Genomic DNA, 19,318 nt, shown 5'->3' with positions numbered 1-19,318 from the left:
ATATTGATTGTATTTTAATACTTGATTTGGATTTTTTGCTTCAATATGCTTGTTTCTATGCCCATAGGTTCTTTAAATCATACAATTCCTTGTTACAGAAATCTTCAAAAAGACACGTACCTTTAAACCTCTCTGCAGCTTGTATAGTTAGTTTTACTCACTCTACTTTTCTCACTCTTTTCTACCTGACTTTCAGTGAGCTGGCTGACATCTGCTCCTATCTTTAAGGAAGTGACATTGATATTCAGTGCAGATACGATTCCTACAAAGCACAGGGAGAGCAGCTTAAGGGAATATTCTGCACTACACACAAACATATCCCAAAATACACTCATGTAGGAACATTGGCCTACAAGCATGCACATTCAGTTCTGCGAGCATATATTAATATGCACATTCACACTCAGTGCACACACACGTACCAACGTTTGTGATTCAGGCGGTACAGCATTCCCTCCTGCTGCGGATTAATTGACCGTAGAGTTTGCGGTTCATCAGATATACACACAGTAATGTTGGGTTCTACTAAAAATAAGGGTACCAAAGCTAATTTAATGACATTTTGACTTATTTGACGGAAGCTATAGATGTGGTTGTGTATTTATGTACACGACATTGTGTCTTGCATTAGGATGTGAGATTTGCTGCAGAGAATCAATAGGCCAAAGCCAAAGTTGCGACCCAAGCTGTTCAAGACGTTGGGGTTCCAAGACCTGAAGCTGCAGATTGTGTAGGATTTCCAAAATCATACTCATTACCATAACCTTGAGCACATTTGTCTTCAATCATCAAAGTAGAATTTTAAGTAGCTGGCCACTAATCCCCCAAGGTCAAGACCTTTCTACGCTCCCAGATCTGCCCTTATTTACCCCATTTCAACTTTACAAATTGTAAATGGTAAATGGTCTGTATATATAAAATTGTAAATTGTATATATCAGTTTGCAAAGCTCATCATTACTCTAACCATCCGTCTGTCATCTAAATGGTTTGGTATATTTTTCTTTCTGTCTGTCTGATTGAGTTCAGCCTTTGCTTTTTGATGGTCTCCATGTTGTCAGTATTTAAAGTTATTCTCCCAGAATCCACACGAGAAAAATGGAAGAAAAAAATATGAGCCAGTTTTAGATGTTGATGTACATCTCTAATACATTGTCAATACCTTTCTGAAGGAAAATCCTCATTACACTCAGACAAACATGTATTTCTAGCATTTATTTTTTGGGAGATCTCGATCCGCACTGGAAAAATGATGAACATTTCAACATTTCAGATTATTCTCATGGCTCGAAGACTCTTTCTTTGAGAAAGTCTGCTTTTTCTTCCAGATATACTAGTCTAATGTTGATATTTTTGCTGTCGCTGCCGTGATTCCATCTTTAATATCCCAGAAACCCTTTCGGCAGGTTTCTGAGGATGACGTCAGTTAGCAAAACAAAAACACAGTTTTTGATGACTACAAATTCTGGTTTGTGTGTAAACATATTGACTGTGGTGTGATTGATTGAGGCAACTCTCGGTTGGGAAGTTGTGAACATTTGTGTTAATTGTCTTGTGTTTGTGTGTTGGTTTAATATCTGTGCAGAAGTCATACCTTTTATGGTGTGGAATCACTTCACAGGCTGCATTGAGTTGCTCGGCACTATTTGCTTGGATTTTAGATGGAGAGGTTTCAGTTTCATTTTCCTAGTAAAATACTTTGCCTTTGATTTTGACCTTGCTCCAATCTACTTTACTTCCTGAGGTCGTGATGATGATCAACTCAGTTCTCCTTCACTAAATATTATGTCATTCCTGCTGTTTGAAACACTGATGATGGCATATTGCAGGTCTGCTTTCAGTGGGATTAAAGCCAAAGGAGTTTGCTGACGGAGCCTATTGCTCTGCCCTCACCTTGGTCACATCTGGGGTAGAGCCAGTAGGGCGGACAGCGTGTTTTCTGTACGAGTCGGTGTTTTCTCCGCAGCCTGAACTGGCTGGTGAAGGTCAAGCTGATTGTCGAAATGTGAAAGAAAGAAAAAAGCGAGGGAGTGAGCCCCTTAAAAGAGCGGAACACAATCACAGTTTGCTTTGTTTTTTCCCTTTGGTTTTTTGTTGTTGTTGTTTTTTTCACCCGGCACGGAGGTTCAAGTGGAATGATCACAAACAGCTTCACCTTGAACTGACTTTAACAATGACTTTGGGAGTGATGAAGAGTTACAAGTATTTAATTAAGTAAAAAAATAAAACCTTTCATAACAAGTAACGCATGCCACCCTTGAGCTCTAAAACACAAAGCAGGTCTGTCAAAGTGTTCAGTGTAATGTTCATCGGGTGTTTCTGTCATTTATAGATTGCCTTTTGCATTGTAGAAAAGTTACTATTGATAGGAACATACTGACAGTTTTGTAGTGCCGCCTTTAGCAGAAATAAAATCTTTCATTCATCTGTCCAAATGTAGTTATTGCCAGTGGAGCCGACGGAAAACCTTTTTACTTCTTTGCAGTAATTGCCTCTAAATGTGTTGATGTTTACTTCATGTCAGGTTGTATTTTTGTCTGTAACCCTTTCCGTCATTATTGCGAGGCAATAACAAATGTTGATTCCTCTCTGCTTTGTCTCAAAAAGTTTAAAACTCATTTAAAAGTACATGGTGTTTCATCTTAAATACCATCTCTGTATAAATTTGGACTGAATAAATACATCTCATATGTATTCAGCCCTATGGTTGAGTTGCTCTGTATACATTTGTTTTTATTTGACCTTTGGATGCATTCATGGATGTTACTCCCATCACATACAAATACAGAAGCGCTGGATACTTTTGGCTAATTGAATTTCTATTAAAATCTATTGTGGCTATATTTGCATTTTAAACAAGAAGAATGGTTTTATACCCTGCATTTCTGTGGTTGCTCCTGTCGTGGGGGGCTCTTCTCCCAAATGTGAGAATCAGCATGATATCTTCGCTACTGCCAGTGTTTCTTATTAAAGGAACTCTGCAATGTTATTTTCATCCAGTCTCATACCTCATTGTTTCTTTTGGTCTGTGCCGCACAGTTACAGTGAGCTTGCTTTATCTGGACACAAGACATAAGGCCACCAGCCTGATTACTGAGACCATGTTGTCGGCCTAATTGTGTTTGCGTTATCAGCAACTCCTACTTGCCCAGTCACGGGAGACCAAAGCTGTTTGTAGGTTTTGTTTTGTGTCCAAAAGGGTCAGAAGATAGAAGAAGAAAATAGATGGAAAATGGAGAAAAGACCCCTTGAGTATGGAGATAAAGACAAATCTCTTTGTGTCCGTCACCCAAAATTCAAACACACCATGCCATGGAAGCAGTGAAAGACTGAAAGGAAAAAAGAATGAATGCAGGGGGAAGTGAAGGGACTGAGTTGTATATTGATGATGAGAGAAAGATGAAATACTTGACCACATGGTCTGGTGGGAAATCCCCCGTTGAGCTGGGAGCCTTGCGCCCTGGTGGCGAGATGAAATGTCTTATCTGGCAGCAGCAGAACTCTGTCCTTTAAGTCGGGCGAGGGAAAACTCATTGTCCATCCAACCAGCATCTCAACTGATCCGTGGTCCCGTTGACCTTTCCCAAGACTCCTGTCAGACCCACATGCCAAACTTTAGATTGTGGTAAATGTAGGATTGCTCATTTATATAGTAGAGCATCCCCTCAAGTTTTTTTTTTTTTGGTTAATGTGCATCATTTTACAGCACAAATTATTTGCTTGGAGTTGTGTCAACACCTTCACTCATAGGTCACTCGTTGTATCATGGTGGAAAGGAGGAGATGCTGGGATCCACCTACCTCGAGACTTTTATCCATTCATGTGGCATCTTTTTTTAATAACCAATCTATCAAGCCCTAATGAACAGGAAATTAAGTTACAACATGGCTATCACCAAGCTCGATATGCTCTAATTGCTCAGATTCTATCTTTATTATTTTTACATAAAACAGTGGGGTGCTCCAGTAAGTTTCATTAATTACACACAAAGAATCAGTAATTAGATTTTTCTGTAATCCACGACTTATTGTGTAAGTGTTCCAGGGTTTAGAATGGGTGTGCTGTGTCCTATTATTGTTTTATTTATTATAGCCCAAGAACAGCATTCCACCTATGATATACTGTATCCATCCATCCATCCATCCATCCATCCATCCATCCATCCATCCATCCATCCATCCATCCATCCATCCATCCATCCATCCATCCATCCATCCATCCATCCATCCATCCATCCATCCATCCATCCATCCTCCATGCAGTATGTGAACATCAAGCAATCAAGTCACAACAATGACTGTGACATATCTCCCACAGTTTTCATTGTCATATTTAGTTTTTCAGAGTAAAGTTTGTAGTTTAATAGCAACCTCGGTGTCCTTGTATGAAGTCATGTAATTAAAACAAAATGCACTGGAGTCATGATATTGCTGTCAGGGGACGTACATTACTCAAAGTCAGAGTCTTGGATGACTTTCATGATTGTGATTTTTTTTCTGGAAGCCGTTGAGATATCAGTCACACAGTGACTGAGACGGGGTGAACAATCCTCTCGGATTGTGTGCATGTGTCTGAGAAAGATAGAGGGGAGGGGAGCGAAGTCTGGCTGAATGGGAGAGCATGTCTGGCCTGCGAGCTTTCTCTGAATGCTAGCTTCCAGGCCAGACATGTTACTGCTTATGTGGTTTTCCAGTAAGCTGACAAAGAAGTTGAATAATGTATCTATCAGTCTGGCTGAGGGTGCTGAGCACTGGCTACTGAAGAAGCTGCCAGCTTGTTATAGGCTCATTACAGGTGAAGATGACATGTGGAGGTTCACCCGCCTTGGCATTGTCTGCCTGCCCTGCCCTGGATAGAAGGCACAGCACTCTGTCACTCCCTGTGGCATACAGAAAGGGAGACAGAGGTGATAGAAGAGAAGGGAATGAGCCTCAATGCTCCCCGAACCCCCCCCCCAAAATGAAATTGACAGGCTCACTGAAGTAATTGCTCCCAGCACTATTTTCTTTGGCAGGAAATACTGTTATCGACAAATAGGGGATTCAATAAGCGGCAGGAGATGAGGCTCGAGGTTGTGGTCAAAAGGCTGTCTGTCCTCTACTGTTGAGGTTGCTGCATCTCCCAATATCCTATCTCCGTCTTGCCCTGCCCCATACTCCTTTTTTTTTCTGCATCTGTTTCCCCACTTCTTCCATCACCCTTTTACTCTCTATGCTTATTTCACTTTTCATGTCTTCCTATCGCCCCACAAACCACACACATAACGTCCTCCTCTCCTTCCCATACGCCTCTCCTCGCTCCTATTCTCTGGGGTGTCTTTTTTGAACATTTTCTTCTGTTGACCATTTTTGTGAGCCTGATGGGGGGGAAAACTCTATTACCCAGTGGCCAGCGTGTAATCCTCCCCTCCCGCTCCTCGTGCCTCCGCTGCCAGTATGGTGGTGTAATGTTGATATTATCCCAAAGGAGCCTATTGATTCAGGGTAGGGTCATGAAAAAGCAGTTTATGGTCAGTGTCTTTGGTTTCCAGAGGTCAGGGCATGTGGTGAAACCAGAGCTCGAGCTTTTCTGGACATAGTGGCATGCCTGCTGGGAACTACTGAGAAGTAAGAAGATAAATACGAACTATGTGATGTATTTGCCTCTCACTGTCCATTCCTGAGCACTGCTCTGAAAATTCAGTCAAGCCATCAGCCAGAAACAGAATCACTGTAAGCAGCACTTTTATAGCTTTATTATTTGACTGTTATTTCAGACCACAGTATATATATATAGATATTATCCTATTGCTGTGTTTGACACATTCACCGAAAAGTTGTAATGTTCATGCTGATTGTTCGGTTGAACTTTTTCGGTATAATTTGAGTAAACTTTGGACCGATTTGTTCTTTTGGACTCCAGTTCTAGCAAAACTTTTGAGTACATAAGTTTTCTAATCTTTGTTAGGTGCCTGTCCAGGGAATATTGGCTCTGTTGGATGATAAACAGTGCGGCCAAAGGCTTCCTCTCAGTTTGTTTTCAATTATCGGACACTTTTATGCTCTCTGTGAGTGAAGGACAGTCGTGCAGTAATAGAATTGCACAGTCACTGTTTAGCTACAGTTTAGGATAAAGTATAGACCCAGGCACCTCCAATAAATCTGTGCAGATATCACACCAAGAACTATCGCCAGCATTTGGATGTACCACGATATGTACTATATGCAAACATTAATGATGCATTTCTGTCTGTACGGCATACACCCTCCTGACTTTCACTTATGTTAATCCATCTCTTACGTGTCTCCTAGCTAGTTTTGTGATTACTGCTGTCAAAAAAAACACTCTGTGGCTAATTTTCTTCAAACCTTCTGTCAACAAGAACTGACAAATCTAGTCACCCAGGGGGGAAAAAAATAGAAATTCTTTTTACAACTGCCTTAAAATGACTCATGTTATTATTTACTCAGAGACATTCTATGAATTTTAAGCATCTGTTTTGCAACCTCTTGAGGTTATTTTTGACTTCGCATAGGGAGATGTGTTCAACCACTAGAAGCCTGCAGTGGAAAAATAGAGCAAGCAATTTTTGAAAGCGTTGATAAATTTACATACATTTTTGCAATCGTCTGATCAAAGTTCTGTGGAGGGAAGGATTTGGGTGACCAGTAAATAATCATCAGGATGAAATGAATCCATACATCTTCGATGCTGCTATATCCAGCATCTATATCCTGGATATATGCTATATCCAACAGGGGTTTTAATTCTACTCTGTAAACATTCTAACCCTAACCCAGGTGATCAACTTTCCCTTCATTTTAAGACCATTGGCATTTTGTATACACTCAGTGGTATAAGACATTCTACAATGAGATTTTCCCTTTTTGGAGGCAGAATCTGCTGCACCAGTAATTTTGTAGGCTTGAATAACTGATTATCATATACATACATTGATAATGAACTCAAAAGCCTTTATTCTGTTTTAATGTCTTAATGAAGAGCTCTTTGAGGGACATCATGTCTTGTTTGGGAGGATAGCATGAGTATCAAGCTGTGATAGAAAATTGTAATTGCATGAACTCTTTCTATAGGATGAAGAAACACTTTGCCCTCACAATTTCACCTGTGTAGGAGGGAGTTGTGCAATACCCTGCATACACCCACGCACACATGCACACACACAAAAAACAGTTGTCACTCATCGACTATTTAAACAAACTTTATTTCCAAAATTGACAAAAACCCGAATGACATGAACTTTTACTCTTGAACTGATTTTTAAGCGCCTATTTACAGAAGAATAGGAATCACCACCCAGGAATTAAAACACTACACTTTTTTAAAACACTTAAACAAGCAGGAAATTGTGTGTTTTTGTTTTTGTTTTAATAGTGATACACATTCTAAAGATGGCTTTTACATCCCTCTCTATGCTAAACCTTGAAATGTATTGCTTACAAACTCCCACATTTCACCTCAGGGTTTCACTAAGTGTTTAGAGTGTCTTTCTCTCCATCAGCCTGACATTTCACATCCCGTCTGTGTATTTCTTTTTTTTTTTATATCAATTTCCTGTTAATTTCCTACATCTATTATTATAGCTCTTCGGCAGCTGTCAGTCCTACAAAGGAGAATGTAAAATTGTGTTTGGCAGAAATGTGGGATAAAGACTCTTGAGACTGGTAATAGTTGCAAAGTCTAGATAGTAATGAGAAGGATTTCTATCTCCCCCTTGGCCTAATAACTGCTTTCACGCAGATAAAAGCTAAGTCAGTCACTCCTACACATACACCCAGCAGTGCCTGAGAATAAGATGAATAGTGGAAGTCTTCATATAGATGAATGTGGATGGAGAACAGACAGGGGTATTATGATGCTGAGGATGATGATGAGGATGATGATGATGATCACAAAATTGAACTATGAATTGACAAACTGGATAATTATATGCAAATTCAGTCTCATGTTAACATTTTGTGAATGTTTTTTTTGTTTTGTTTCTGAATACACCAGAACGACTTTGAACGATAACAGTATTAGAAGAAAAGTAATGTTTATATATTCTCTGTGAATGAAGAAATAACATTTTCTTTCTGTAGTAGCATTAATATAAATGGCAGAACTCCATCGAGCATTTTCAGTTTATCTTTTATCTTTGTTGAACCGGTGAAACTAAAACTTGGCTTTCAACAAACTCCCATTCTGGCTTGCAGTTATTCGACTTGTGTTTGTCCCCCCCCCCCGCCTAAAAATGTTCCTTTCATGTTCACTGTGCATTGCAGGAGAGCAGCAGGCCTCTCTTTTCTCCAGATAAATGAGCTAGCTTATTACTTCCCAAACTGCCTATTAGCACAGCTCACTTTGCGGGGAACCAGCAGTCCAGGGAGGAACGCAGCAATGATGACTTTGACTCGCAGTCTGGTTCCAGCATGTGTGAAACTGGATTTCTTAATTTACTCTGGCATCATATTTTAACTCCACACCACAACACCCTAACATGTGGGCCTGTTTAACGATGTGATCTTGAAAAGTTGGCACCCAGTTTGTTCCTGGAGTTCCTACGAACCGATATTGTGACATCAATCAATTTGTTTTGGATTCCAATTATTATTATTTTTTGCTATTATTCTATTTTGTTAATTATTTTGACTGCCAGCAGTAACCTCAGTCATAAACGTCAGGCTCAGGCTCTACCTCAGCGTCTCGTACAGTACTACATTGGGAGTGTGAACGGGGGGGTGACTCTTGTATTTTGCTGCCAATCGGTAGTCTGACTGTGTAAGCATCAGTGTAGCTACACGTCCCAGTGGAGATAATACACAACAATCCATTTACTTCAAGCAGGGGCTGTTGCAGATTGCCTGTAGAGTCTTTGCTAAGCTGCCTGTGAATACAGTCCGCCATCAGGACCCTGGCCAATTGAAGAGAAGAGGGAGCCTTTGTTTCTCTGAAACACACCAACAATTGTGTTTAGCTTTTATCATTTGCATCAAGGTAATAATACAAATGCACTGTGAAAACAAGCTACCACACACACACATTTGTGACCTTTTAATTTTTTTGCTCATACTGTTTCTCTTGGTTTTCCGATGGATTTCTTACTTACGTGAATGCTTTCTTTGTCTTATTCCACTGTTGTTTTTGTGCTGCCGTATACAGTATGTACTAACTGGTTGTGTTGATTTGTCATTCGCAGGGTGGACTGAGGAACAGCAAGCATGAGTGTACACTTTCATCACAAGAATATGTCCATGAACTGCGTTCGGGAATCACAGAGGAAAAGCTGCTCAATTGCCTGGAATCCCTCAGAGTATCTCTCACGAGTAATCCTGTCAGGTTAGTGACTCCTGCTTTTTCTGCTCACTGCAAGCTGACACTTGTAATTGGCAATAGCATCACTGTACAAAGTCCCCATTACGATTGGCAAACTGCTTTTTGTGCTTTTTTGGGGGTTTTTTTTCTGATAGGGCGCTCACAACTGTAATGTCCACCAGTATCTGCCGTGTCCTTCAGATTTGACTATCTCATAGCAATTCCAAAACCATTACATTTATCTATTACATTTGTTTGGGAAACCAAAAACTTTCTATTTGAGCATATTTGTAGTACACAATAGAGGAAGAGTGTATCCAAACCATTTTCAAGGAAAGATAAGGAGAATGTACGTAGAGATATGTAGAATATATCAATGCTGCCAGCTTCAATACATTAGACTGTTTGTCTAATTTATTGAAGCTGGCAGCATTGAGTCAAATGTACCCAGTTATGCTCAATCATTTGTGTGTGTGTGTGTGTGTGTGTGTGTGTGTGTGTGTGTGTGTGTGTGTGTGTGTGTGTGTGTGTGTGTGTGTGTGTGTGTGTGTGTGTGTGTGTGTGTGCGTGTGCGTGTGCGTGTAAATGGATCATAGGTGGTACTTGGGTGGTACCCGCCGGCTGTTTGAATACCTCGGCTTTCTTTAATTAATTGGAAACGAGAACAAATAACTAACCCTACCCGTATTTAGAAATTTAATTCACAAAATCCTAGACCAAGAATAGACATTTGATCTCAAAGGCACATTATTCAGTCTCATGGCATGGTTTTCAGTGTGAAAATGAATAGTAATTTGCTGCTTTCTAAGAAATGATTACCAGCTAACATAGATAACATATTTTGTCTGTGTTCAGACTTGTGGTTAATCTTCAGCACGAGACTGGTTTATAGTTTTGGAATGGATTCTTTCGGGCATTTTGGCATATTTTATCTGTGACGGATGTATTTCACTACTGTCAGATGTTAAAGGTTAATGGTATGCTGCCATCTTTGACTTTATTTCTCTCTGACATCCTTTGGAAAAAAAAAACACACGAGTGTTCTTGAAGATGGGACTTTCATTTCAAGTTTTGTCTGATATTTAAATATGGACCTCAGTTTGGTGCTGTTTACATTCTCATCCTTTCATATTTAATATTTGTATATGGTAGAACTTGCAGTTAGTTTGGGAAGTATATTTTTGGCCAGAAGGTTGAAATTCACCAAACCACACAATTGAAACTCCAGCTGTGTAAATGAACCTCCGCTTTCAGTTAGCAATATCCTACATTACGAACAAAAAAAGTCCAATGTTTTTTGGTAACCTATTTGAAATCCAAGGAAAACAAACAATTTTGGGGGGGAATTGCTTGGTTCTTGAATCATTCAATATCAGCTTTCAGAGTTGTTGTTGTTGTTTTTTTTTGCCTCATCCCTATTTTCCCCAAGATTATCTGCCTTCTGTCTTTAAAATATGATCTTCAAGTTTAATTTGGTCTCACTTGTGCAATGGGACCCTTAGTGACAGAAGATCATCTCAATTATTTACCAGCCCGCTGTTGAAGAGACGTTTCTTAATGTGAACCAATGATTGGTGCATATTAAACGGTCACCGGATAAGTGGAGTACAATTTCATTTTGAGTGTCGGTACACGGAAACAACCTGCCACCACAGCCTAAGAGAAGCTTCTATTTACTCTGTGTGGTACAAGTAACATTGCCACTTCAATCTTGCATCTACAAATTTTATAAACAATTTTAGGAGTGCCATGGTTAATCACCTGCTGGTTTGATGTGTGTGTGAAGCTATTCAGTTGGCTCACAATATACCGTTTCATTAATGCCACTTGTGATTTATTGAACTTGTACACGTGTGTGTGCATGTGTGTGTGTGTGTGTGTTTACCACAGCATTATGAATTGCAAATTAGCTGAGTGATGATCCTCGGAGTGACGGCAGAGATGTCCAGAATCTCCAGCAAGCTGTGGGGAGCCAAGTCAGCCTTTGCACTGAGAAAGACCAACTGGTGCCGAGGGGGTATAAGTGAGGCCAAGGTTGCCCTGTGGGCGTTTTTAAATGGCTGAACCTTTGACCAGCACTCGTGAAGCCCTGTGCTTTATGAAGGAGCTGCCTCCCACGGATGCTATATGTGTTCCAAGGAGCCACCTTTTGGTCCCCATGCTGAATATCACCGGTCCCCTGCTCGTGTTTACGCCCACTGTTATCTCTCTCTTGGGGAAGGTGACAGATTATTTCCATGAAGCATGGGTAAGATTAGGACTAATTAATATGAATGCACTTAATTGTTATGGATCACAACATCCCAGAAGTCAGCATTTGACTCGACTATGGTAATGTGACCTTTGTACAGTTTCCTCATATGGAAGCAGCTGGAGGAGGTGCCACAACACAACATGCGGAGCTTCTCGCTCAACTGTTTCTAGATATTGCAGTGTTTATGATGGTAAAGAAAACACGTCACACAATATTGTATTGAATGGCACTTTAAAATGAGTGTTAATGCAGTGAACTAACTTTAATCAGATTTATTGAAATCAACTTGATTATATTAGGAGCCCAACTTGTCGTTTTTCCTTTTTCTTTGTTCCAGAAACAGGTTTTTATTATTGTATCTTAATGTTTTGTTTTGTTTTGATTCTGATTTTATTTATTATTTTGTTTTCTGCTTCTCAGCACCTGGCATCTTGGTCCTAACACATTTTGCATTGGAATTATCACAGTTGTTTAACTTTACTTTTTTTAGTTTTTTTGTTTGTTGTTTAACTTTACTCTTAATGAGGTTTAAAATCGCCACCATGCCAAGTAAACCTGACCACTGAGCTCTGCGAGCAGCTGAGGCCACGTGTACATGATGACGTTTTCAATTGAAAATGGAAAATCTGACACAACTGGAAATTTTACTTTTGAAAAACGGCTCCCAAGGTGGACTTTTAGAAAATACGCCTACTCCATATCTGTGTAAAACCTTGAGAAACAAGACTTTTAAAGCTCCAACTCCATGGAAATGAAGGAGAATGCAGCTTTTCTGAAATGCTGCTACTGCGTGTGCACATTATGGTCATAGTTCCTTCTGCAAACACACACGTAGACGGAAAGTGTTTTCAGCAACTTGGTCATCAGAGCTTGTCATGTTGTTATAACTGTCTGTATGCATACAAATGTTCTCTCCTGCTTTTGTACTACAAATCTATCTTAAGGTATAAAGAAAGTTTTGTTGACCTTAGCCTTGGCAATCAAAGCAAGAAGATTCCTAGTTTTAATCTGTGTTGAGCCTTGGAGCTTCACTGTCGTTTCCTCAAATAGTCCAAAAACATTAACAAGCAGTATTGAAGATCGATAGATGTTTAAAAAAAAAAAGGACATTCTACATCGTTGCTCGTCATAAAAGTACCACAAGACCCATTATTAATACATATTATTATGTGCTGGCCCTTATTATGCTTTTTTTCTTCCGTGCCTCACAGTTCAACACTGCGCAGTATTTCTCATTGCAGAGACAGACTCTCATCTCTGCTGTAACACTGATCTATACCCCCCGCTGGTTACTTCCCCATATTCCACTTTTCTCAAAGTTGAAAAGGCCACACAAACACTGTGTGAGATTGTCTCGCCTGCGTTAAAGGAAATTTGGATAAATCTTGAGCAGAATGCTAAAGTTCGCGCCCTCATTTCTCCACCATTTATATATGGAAGGAGTCTGCCCTCCATGGCCCAAAATCCTGAGTAAAGTACAGCACAGTGTGAAAGTTACTGGCAGGAAAACAAGGCCTTGACTGCTTATATATCTGTTATTTAAACTTCGAAAAGTAATTTTACGTGACCACGCTTTGCCTTGTACACTTGTGCTGAGTTTTATGAGGCACCTGGTCTGAGGTGAATTTGATGCTTCTGGCGTTTCAGGTATTCCCAGTCGGACTCAGTGAGTCGAGCCTTCTTGGTTTTAGGCATGCGGTCACACGGTGAATAACTGTAAATCCTTTAACAGTTAGATGTGGTCAGTTTTCCTATATGGAGCCTCTCCCTACTTGTTTGGTACTTCGGTATGTATAGCAGAACAATTGGTTTTACTTTTGGATATGAATCTGTAATGCACATGTCCCCACACGCTGGATACAGCCGTTTAGTATTGAACCCAGTATCTTGTTCAATTTAGCGTAAAGCTTAATGCTGTACGCTGCAATGAAAGTCTCCCCATCAAAGTGGTGTTGTACTTCTCAGTGAGTGCTTACCACTGCTTTTTGTTTTTCCTCTGATGTTTGGGCAGCCTGCTAATTTGCTCCCAGAGGCCTGTGTTTGTCTAATAGTTTAATTGGCTGGGCTGTGCACCTGTTTGGCAGCACCAGGTGGCCACGGGGCCATTGTGCTGAGGGCCTTATCTCCCAGGCAGTCCCACACAGGTGTGTGGCATGCAGCCTTTGCAGATCCACCCACAGATGGCATTGCCTGGAGCATCGGCTGCCTTCTCTGTTTCTGCTCGTCTCCTCAGCTGCCATGTTTTCCACTTCTCTCTCTGTCAAAAATTTCCCCAGCCAATTATTTATCCTCTACTTCATTCTCCCCCTTTTAATTTTGTCATTTGGATACTCGCTTCTTAATTTAGAAGTGTCAGATTGACTAGCCACTTTTCATTAATTTCTTAATCCACTGACATGAAGTGAGATGCCAACTTACAGAAAATTACAACCCACTTATTTTCTCATTTAGTGAGAGAGAAATCCTGGGGCGTGTCAGCCTGGTCTTCCTTTCATGCTTATTTCATAGCTGCGTTGTCCGCTTCGCTCTGTGGAAGCATTGATGTGATCCATTTGAAATTCATCAATATGATTTCATATTTTAGTGGCATTTTCATTTTTTATTTTTTATTTTTTATTTTTTTTATTATTAATGCAATATCACATGGATTTTAGATCATATTATATTATGTGTATTCATATTTACTTAATGAATTATAGCACATTTTCCAGATGTATGTTTCAGGTGATAATTCCAATCTGAAGTAGTGAAGATTCCTCCGATTTCAAGCAGCGACTGCTCTGTTAATATGTCTTTCCAAAATGAAATAAAAAACGGTAACAGTGGAGCGATTTTCGTGGTATTGGGCACAGGAATGCACATTCTTTTAAAGTCGTCTGTGTTTAGCTCGCAGCTTTACACTATGACCATCAAATCCCGACAGTGACTTCCATATTAGATTTGCTAGGTCTCAGATCCCCAAGTCATATTTAAGTGAAATTGAACTGGGCTCCTAACTTTTCATTACGTGAAATCTTCACGGTACAAGTCAGACATTTCCTCTGGAGCGTTTTCTTGCGGGGTCTTTTTATGGAGGCGGGAGACATTTGCTGACACTGGAGTTTCTCTCTGTGTCTGTATACTCAAGGTGCGGGCTATTGTGATGATCTTGCTGCTGAGCAACACAGGGTGTCTCCGCGTCTGAATCAGTCTCACCAGCTTTTCTCAGTTGAGTGTGTGTAGCTGTATGCTGAGGGCTGCATGGAACAGTAGTAATGGGTTTTTTACGAGCTCTGGAGTTACTATGCCTGCTCACATAAAGTTACAATGTCTTGTTGATTCTCTGTCCTGATGGCCGGTTTGATAAGCACTCAGCAATGTGTTTCAAAATATATGTCTACTATGTATACTATGGCCAGCACACTACAGATAACCTTCAAATGATCTCTATCTCTAACCAACGTCTTTACGTCTCCATCCAACTTGTGGCTACCGGAAGTTGAAGCCGATCACACCTGGATTCGGGTTGCCGATCAATCAAAGAACCAATATAGAAAGATGCACGAGCTGTGTGTAGATACTGACTTCAAACCTGGGCCCCATTTATACGTCAATGCTTTAAGTGAAAACGCACCGTTTTGGGGTTTTCATTTTAGAAAAGTTTGACGGTTAAATGGTGAACTTAAAAAGTGATTTTCAACTGCATGAGCAGTCCCAAAGTGCTTTATATCATGAATCACATTCCCTCACTCACACAAACGTGTGCATCAATGGACACTACAGCCATGCAAGGTGCTGTCAACCCATAGGGCCTAATTTTGAGGTTCAGTGTCTTGCTCAGGGATTCTTCAGTACATGAACAGGTGGATATGGGAATACCACCCTGGAAGCCGTCATTGTTGTTATCGTCCATCTACTCGCACATGTGCAGAAGAGCTATTTACCACGGCCGTGGCACGCATTGTGACAGCCAGCCTGTCTCCACCACCAGTGATCATTACTGGTGCACTGAGCGTGCCCATTCTAAGAGGCACTACTTTTAAAATCTCCACCTCATCTGGCAGTGTTGAGGAAACGCAAAGAGAAGCAGATGCTCTTTAAGTGAGACGTAAATACTCATACACTGTATTCACGTCTGGCTGTGGGTTCCTCTGTGCAGACCCGGACTCCACAAACATCTCCTTCATCCAGCCCACTGCAGCTCCACCATTTCCCCTCAGCTCCCCCTCTTCTGTTGAAGATGAACCTCCTTGTGCTGCTCCTGAAAGATTCCCTAACCACCACATGTGCAGTGACAGCTTTTCAGAAAAATAGCATCTTCCCCCTTTCAACAATAAAATAGTATTTTTTTAAATGTACTTTTTCCAAATGTTTTTACAGAGAGAGAGAGAATGTCAGAGTGTTTTCAAAAAGTAGTTTTTTTCAGCCACTCTGAGTTGTCGTTGTCGTGTAAATAGACATACAAACGCACCAATAGGTTTCCATTTTCACTTGAAAATGTTGTCGGGTGAAGGTCTTAATCAGATAAACAGGTTTTTATGACAAATTTCCAATTGTGTGAGTGTTGCATTACTTACGGTCCACACTACACCAATTCATCATCTTCGCTTGGTTGAAGGAAACCAGAGCACCCGATGAAAAAAGGAAAAGGACAAGCATGCTCAGGAAAACCTTGCAAACTTCACAGAGGAAGGTACACAAGCTTAAAACCAAACTTTGGATGTTTGTGGATTAAAGTGAGAATTCTGGCCTCGACACCATCAAACCAGCCTTTATTAAGATCATATAATGTTGTCTTATTGATGGTGATTACAGTCACTGGGTGTGGCAAACACAAAGTAAAAGCCAACACAATTACAAGGTGTCAAAAGTCTACTCCCTTGGTATACAAGTTTTAAAGGTAGTGCCTGGCACTCTCGTTTCTTTTCTCTTATTCCCTTGATTTTTCTGTCTGCTGTGTGTGCAACAACCAATTAACACCATCACTAAAGACCATATCCATCTGTTCCTCTGCTGTTTCGACTGTTGAAATAAATATGAACATCTAAATGTCTGACAGGTTGCACATAGCCCCTTGACAGTAAAGGTCTGAAATCACGTCTGGCACGGGGAGGAAGTGTGAGTCGCGGCTCTCAGTACAAGCGCTCCGAGTTAACGCCGCCCTGACGAATGATACGTCTGTGAGACTCTTCGATACAGTCGACATCCATGACAAAGCTCTGTCTGACACGAATTCTTCACAGGGATTAATAACTGTTTCTACTCAGCTATTTTTGATGTGAAAATATGGCAGAGAGTCATCCATAATTGATCCTCTGTTTTCACTTTGTTATCCTGGAAAGTGCTTTTCTAGTCTCAATCAAACTCTCTGTCAATCTAGAATATATAAATGTAGCTTCAACTAAATTTTAATATTTCTTTATTATACTCCTGTTGCACTATAACACAGCGCTTTACAGATTTACATTCTGCACATATGAAGAGATTGCACACGCTTGTCATTTTAAAAGTATTTATTGGAAGCTTGTGTTGTTGCTGCAGGTCCAGTCAGGCTGTGGCGGCAACGTGACAATTAATTGAGCTTGGTACAATATATGTGTTATGAGAGAAGCTTATCCTTGTGGGTGTTAATGCGCATGTGCTGAATGTTTTAAGGTGTGGGTGAGAGTTTTGCGACGTTTGAGTGGAAAGCTTTTAAGTTCCGGGCTGAACCAAGAGGGAAAGCAAGCTGGGGGTGTTGCATTTCATTTGATCGGGGTTTAGGATTTCGTTTATTATCTAGATGTTTGGTTTTGAGGTTTATTTGTTAATATGAGCTTTCTTTTATTCAACCTATGGTTATGGGTTTGTATGGGAGGATTTTAACAAAGCTAATTTTCTTGATATCACCTCTGGAGCTTTTAATGTTTTCACCCAATTGAGTGGACTGTATTTAAGGTTCCTGTGCTTCTGCTGGTGGAGAAGCCACACTCCTGTATCCTCCAATGGATTTTTGCACTTTTGAAAATATGAAAAGACGAGGCCCACCCAACATCTCCTTTTGACTACTCGCTGATCCAACCGCTCTCCGGCCAGTCTGGGCCATATTAGGGATCCAAGGCTAACATGGGACAGACTGTATGGCCGTCTGCCTCATTTCAACTTCCTGGAGAAAGAAACTGCCTGGTTCCTATGTGAGAGTCCAACTTTAATATCATCCTTGGTGACGTGAGGATGGGAGGTGGTGCAACACAAGAGGTCACAAACCCTGAATCTGTGAGAAACACAAGATGTCTTGTGGCTGTTTTCTAAAGCAAACAAGTACATTTTGATTAGATGACTCCTGCTGTGGTAATTTTCTTTGCACTTCTTGACTTTCTAGACTGTCATTGTTAGTATAAAACACTGAAATACTTGGAAAATGTTTCTTTGCCACTTGTCATGAAGAAAACAAGACTGGGGGGGAAATTATATACAGTGTATATATATATATATATGTATATATATATATATATATATATATATATATTACTAATTTTCTGAGGGAGGGACCATCATTCTTGTTTTACAACAGTCAAAGAGTTTTATTTGACTGTTAAAGTTGTTACGACGCCGTCTTCCAAAGACGTGATGAGCAGGTAGAAATGAGCAAGTTAACTAGTTTTTACCCTTGTGGCTGACTTTAGAGTTGATGTTTGCCCTTCTTCCTCAGAGGCAGTGAAAATGATTTTGGAGACATAAATGTCCTCAGTGTCTGAGTATATTTTAAGAGTGATGCCTATTTCATTTTACGACACCATCTGTTAACCTCCGAGATAGCCATATCAGTTAGAGCCCCAGAATGATGCATACATAATTCAGTAATATCTGATTCAAATTTCATAATAATTTAGATTGAAATTATTTAGCTGAAGTGTTGAAAATACCCACCCCATATAGAGGAAATATAAATGTTTAATATTGTTCCTTGTAATGTTTTGTAATATTGCTATTTCCTTGGTTTCAACAAAGTCTTTTGAATGTGTTTAATTGTATTGCTAAAAGTTATTTTAAAAAATCTTGAAATATGCTTTTTTTCCCCGTGTTTGTCGTAACCCTTCATATCTATGTGCTCTGAGCTTATTCTGACACATATCTAAGCAGGAAATCTTTCCAATCTGTTCCAAGTCACAAAGCGATGCATGTGTTTCTCTGCTTTTATGCTCAGGAATAAAAAGCATTTATCACCTTCCCTAACCAACAAAACTCATATTGTCAGTGGTAGAATTTAGGAGCGCTTCTGAGCTGTCCTCAAGTTTTACTGCTTCACAGACGTCAAATAATATCGCAAATACCGGCGCTCACGCTCAAGGAGGCGTTCGCTGACACTTTGCAAATACGTCTTTGGTAAAAGGTGGCCGTGACAACAGCTTTATGATTTTGTAAATAGAACCAGTCCTTTTAAGGGAGTGCTTGCCAGTGCACCCCCTTCTATTTCTTTGAAAGATGAAACTTATCCTTGTAAAAGTATCAAGGAGTGTGTAGATACATTGAGCAAACCTGCTGATTCATTGTCTGATCAGTCTTCAGTTTTATATGATAACAAGAACAATTTAGCTGTTAATATAACTAATAGATGTCCTGTTTGACCAGCAGTCTGCCTGTTGCACTGCAGCGGTTTTGTCTACCGTCTGCTTCCTGCACTGATCCGTATGGAGGAATCCTCGGTGTTCTGGGAATAATTAGCAATTTCACCAAGTGTGTTGCACTCAGTGGGAGGTCATTTCAAAGCATCTCAGGAGTGCGGCGTGCTGTCAGCTGTCTGCACTTAATA

At 40.2% G+C, this 19,318-nt stretch overlaps 1 protein-coding gene across 7 annotated transcripts in view; it reads left to right on the top strand.

Moving 5' to 3' along the window:
• The window catches only part of diaph2 (diaphanous-related formin 2), a 391,722-nt gene that overhangs the window by 93,268 nt on the left and 279,136 nt on the right, over window positions 1–19,318 (top strand). For all 7 annotated transcript variants that reach the window (XM_080502643.1, XM_080502646.1, XM_080502644.1 and 4 more), the window contains one exon: window positions 9,178–9,317. In XM_080502643.1, the coding sequence (XP_080358769.1) occupies window positions 9,178–9,317 (140 nt within the window). The remainder of the gene's footprint in view (window positions 1–9,177; window positions 9,318–19,318) is intronic.

The sequence above is a fragment of the Blennius ocellaris genome (assembly GCF_963422515.1).
Source record: "Blennius ocellaris genome assembly, chromosome: 9".
Taxonomy (NCBI): Eukaryota; Metazoa; Chordata; class Actinopteri; order Blenniiformes; family Blenniidae; genus Blennius; species Blennius ocellaris.
This window is presented reverse-complemented; position numbering and strand designations above follow the sequence as displayed.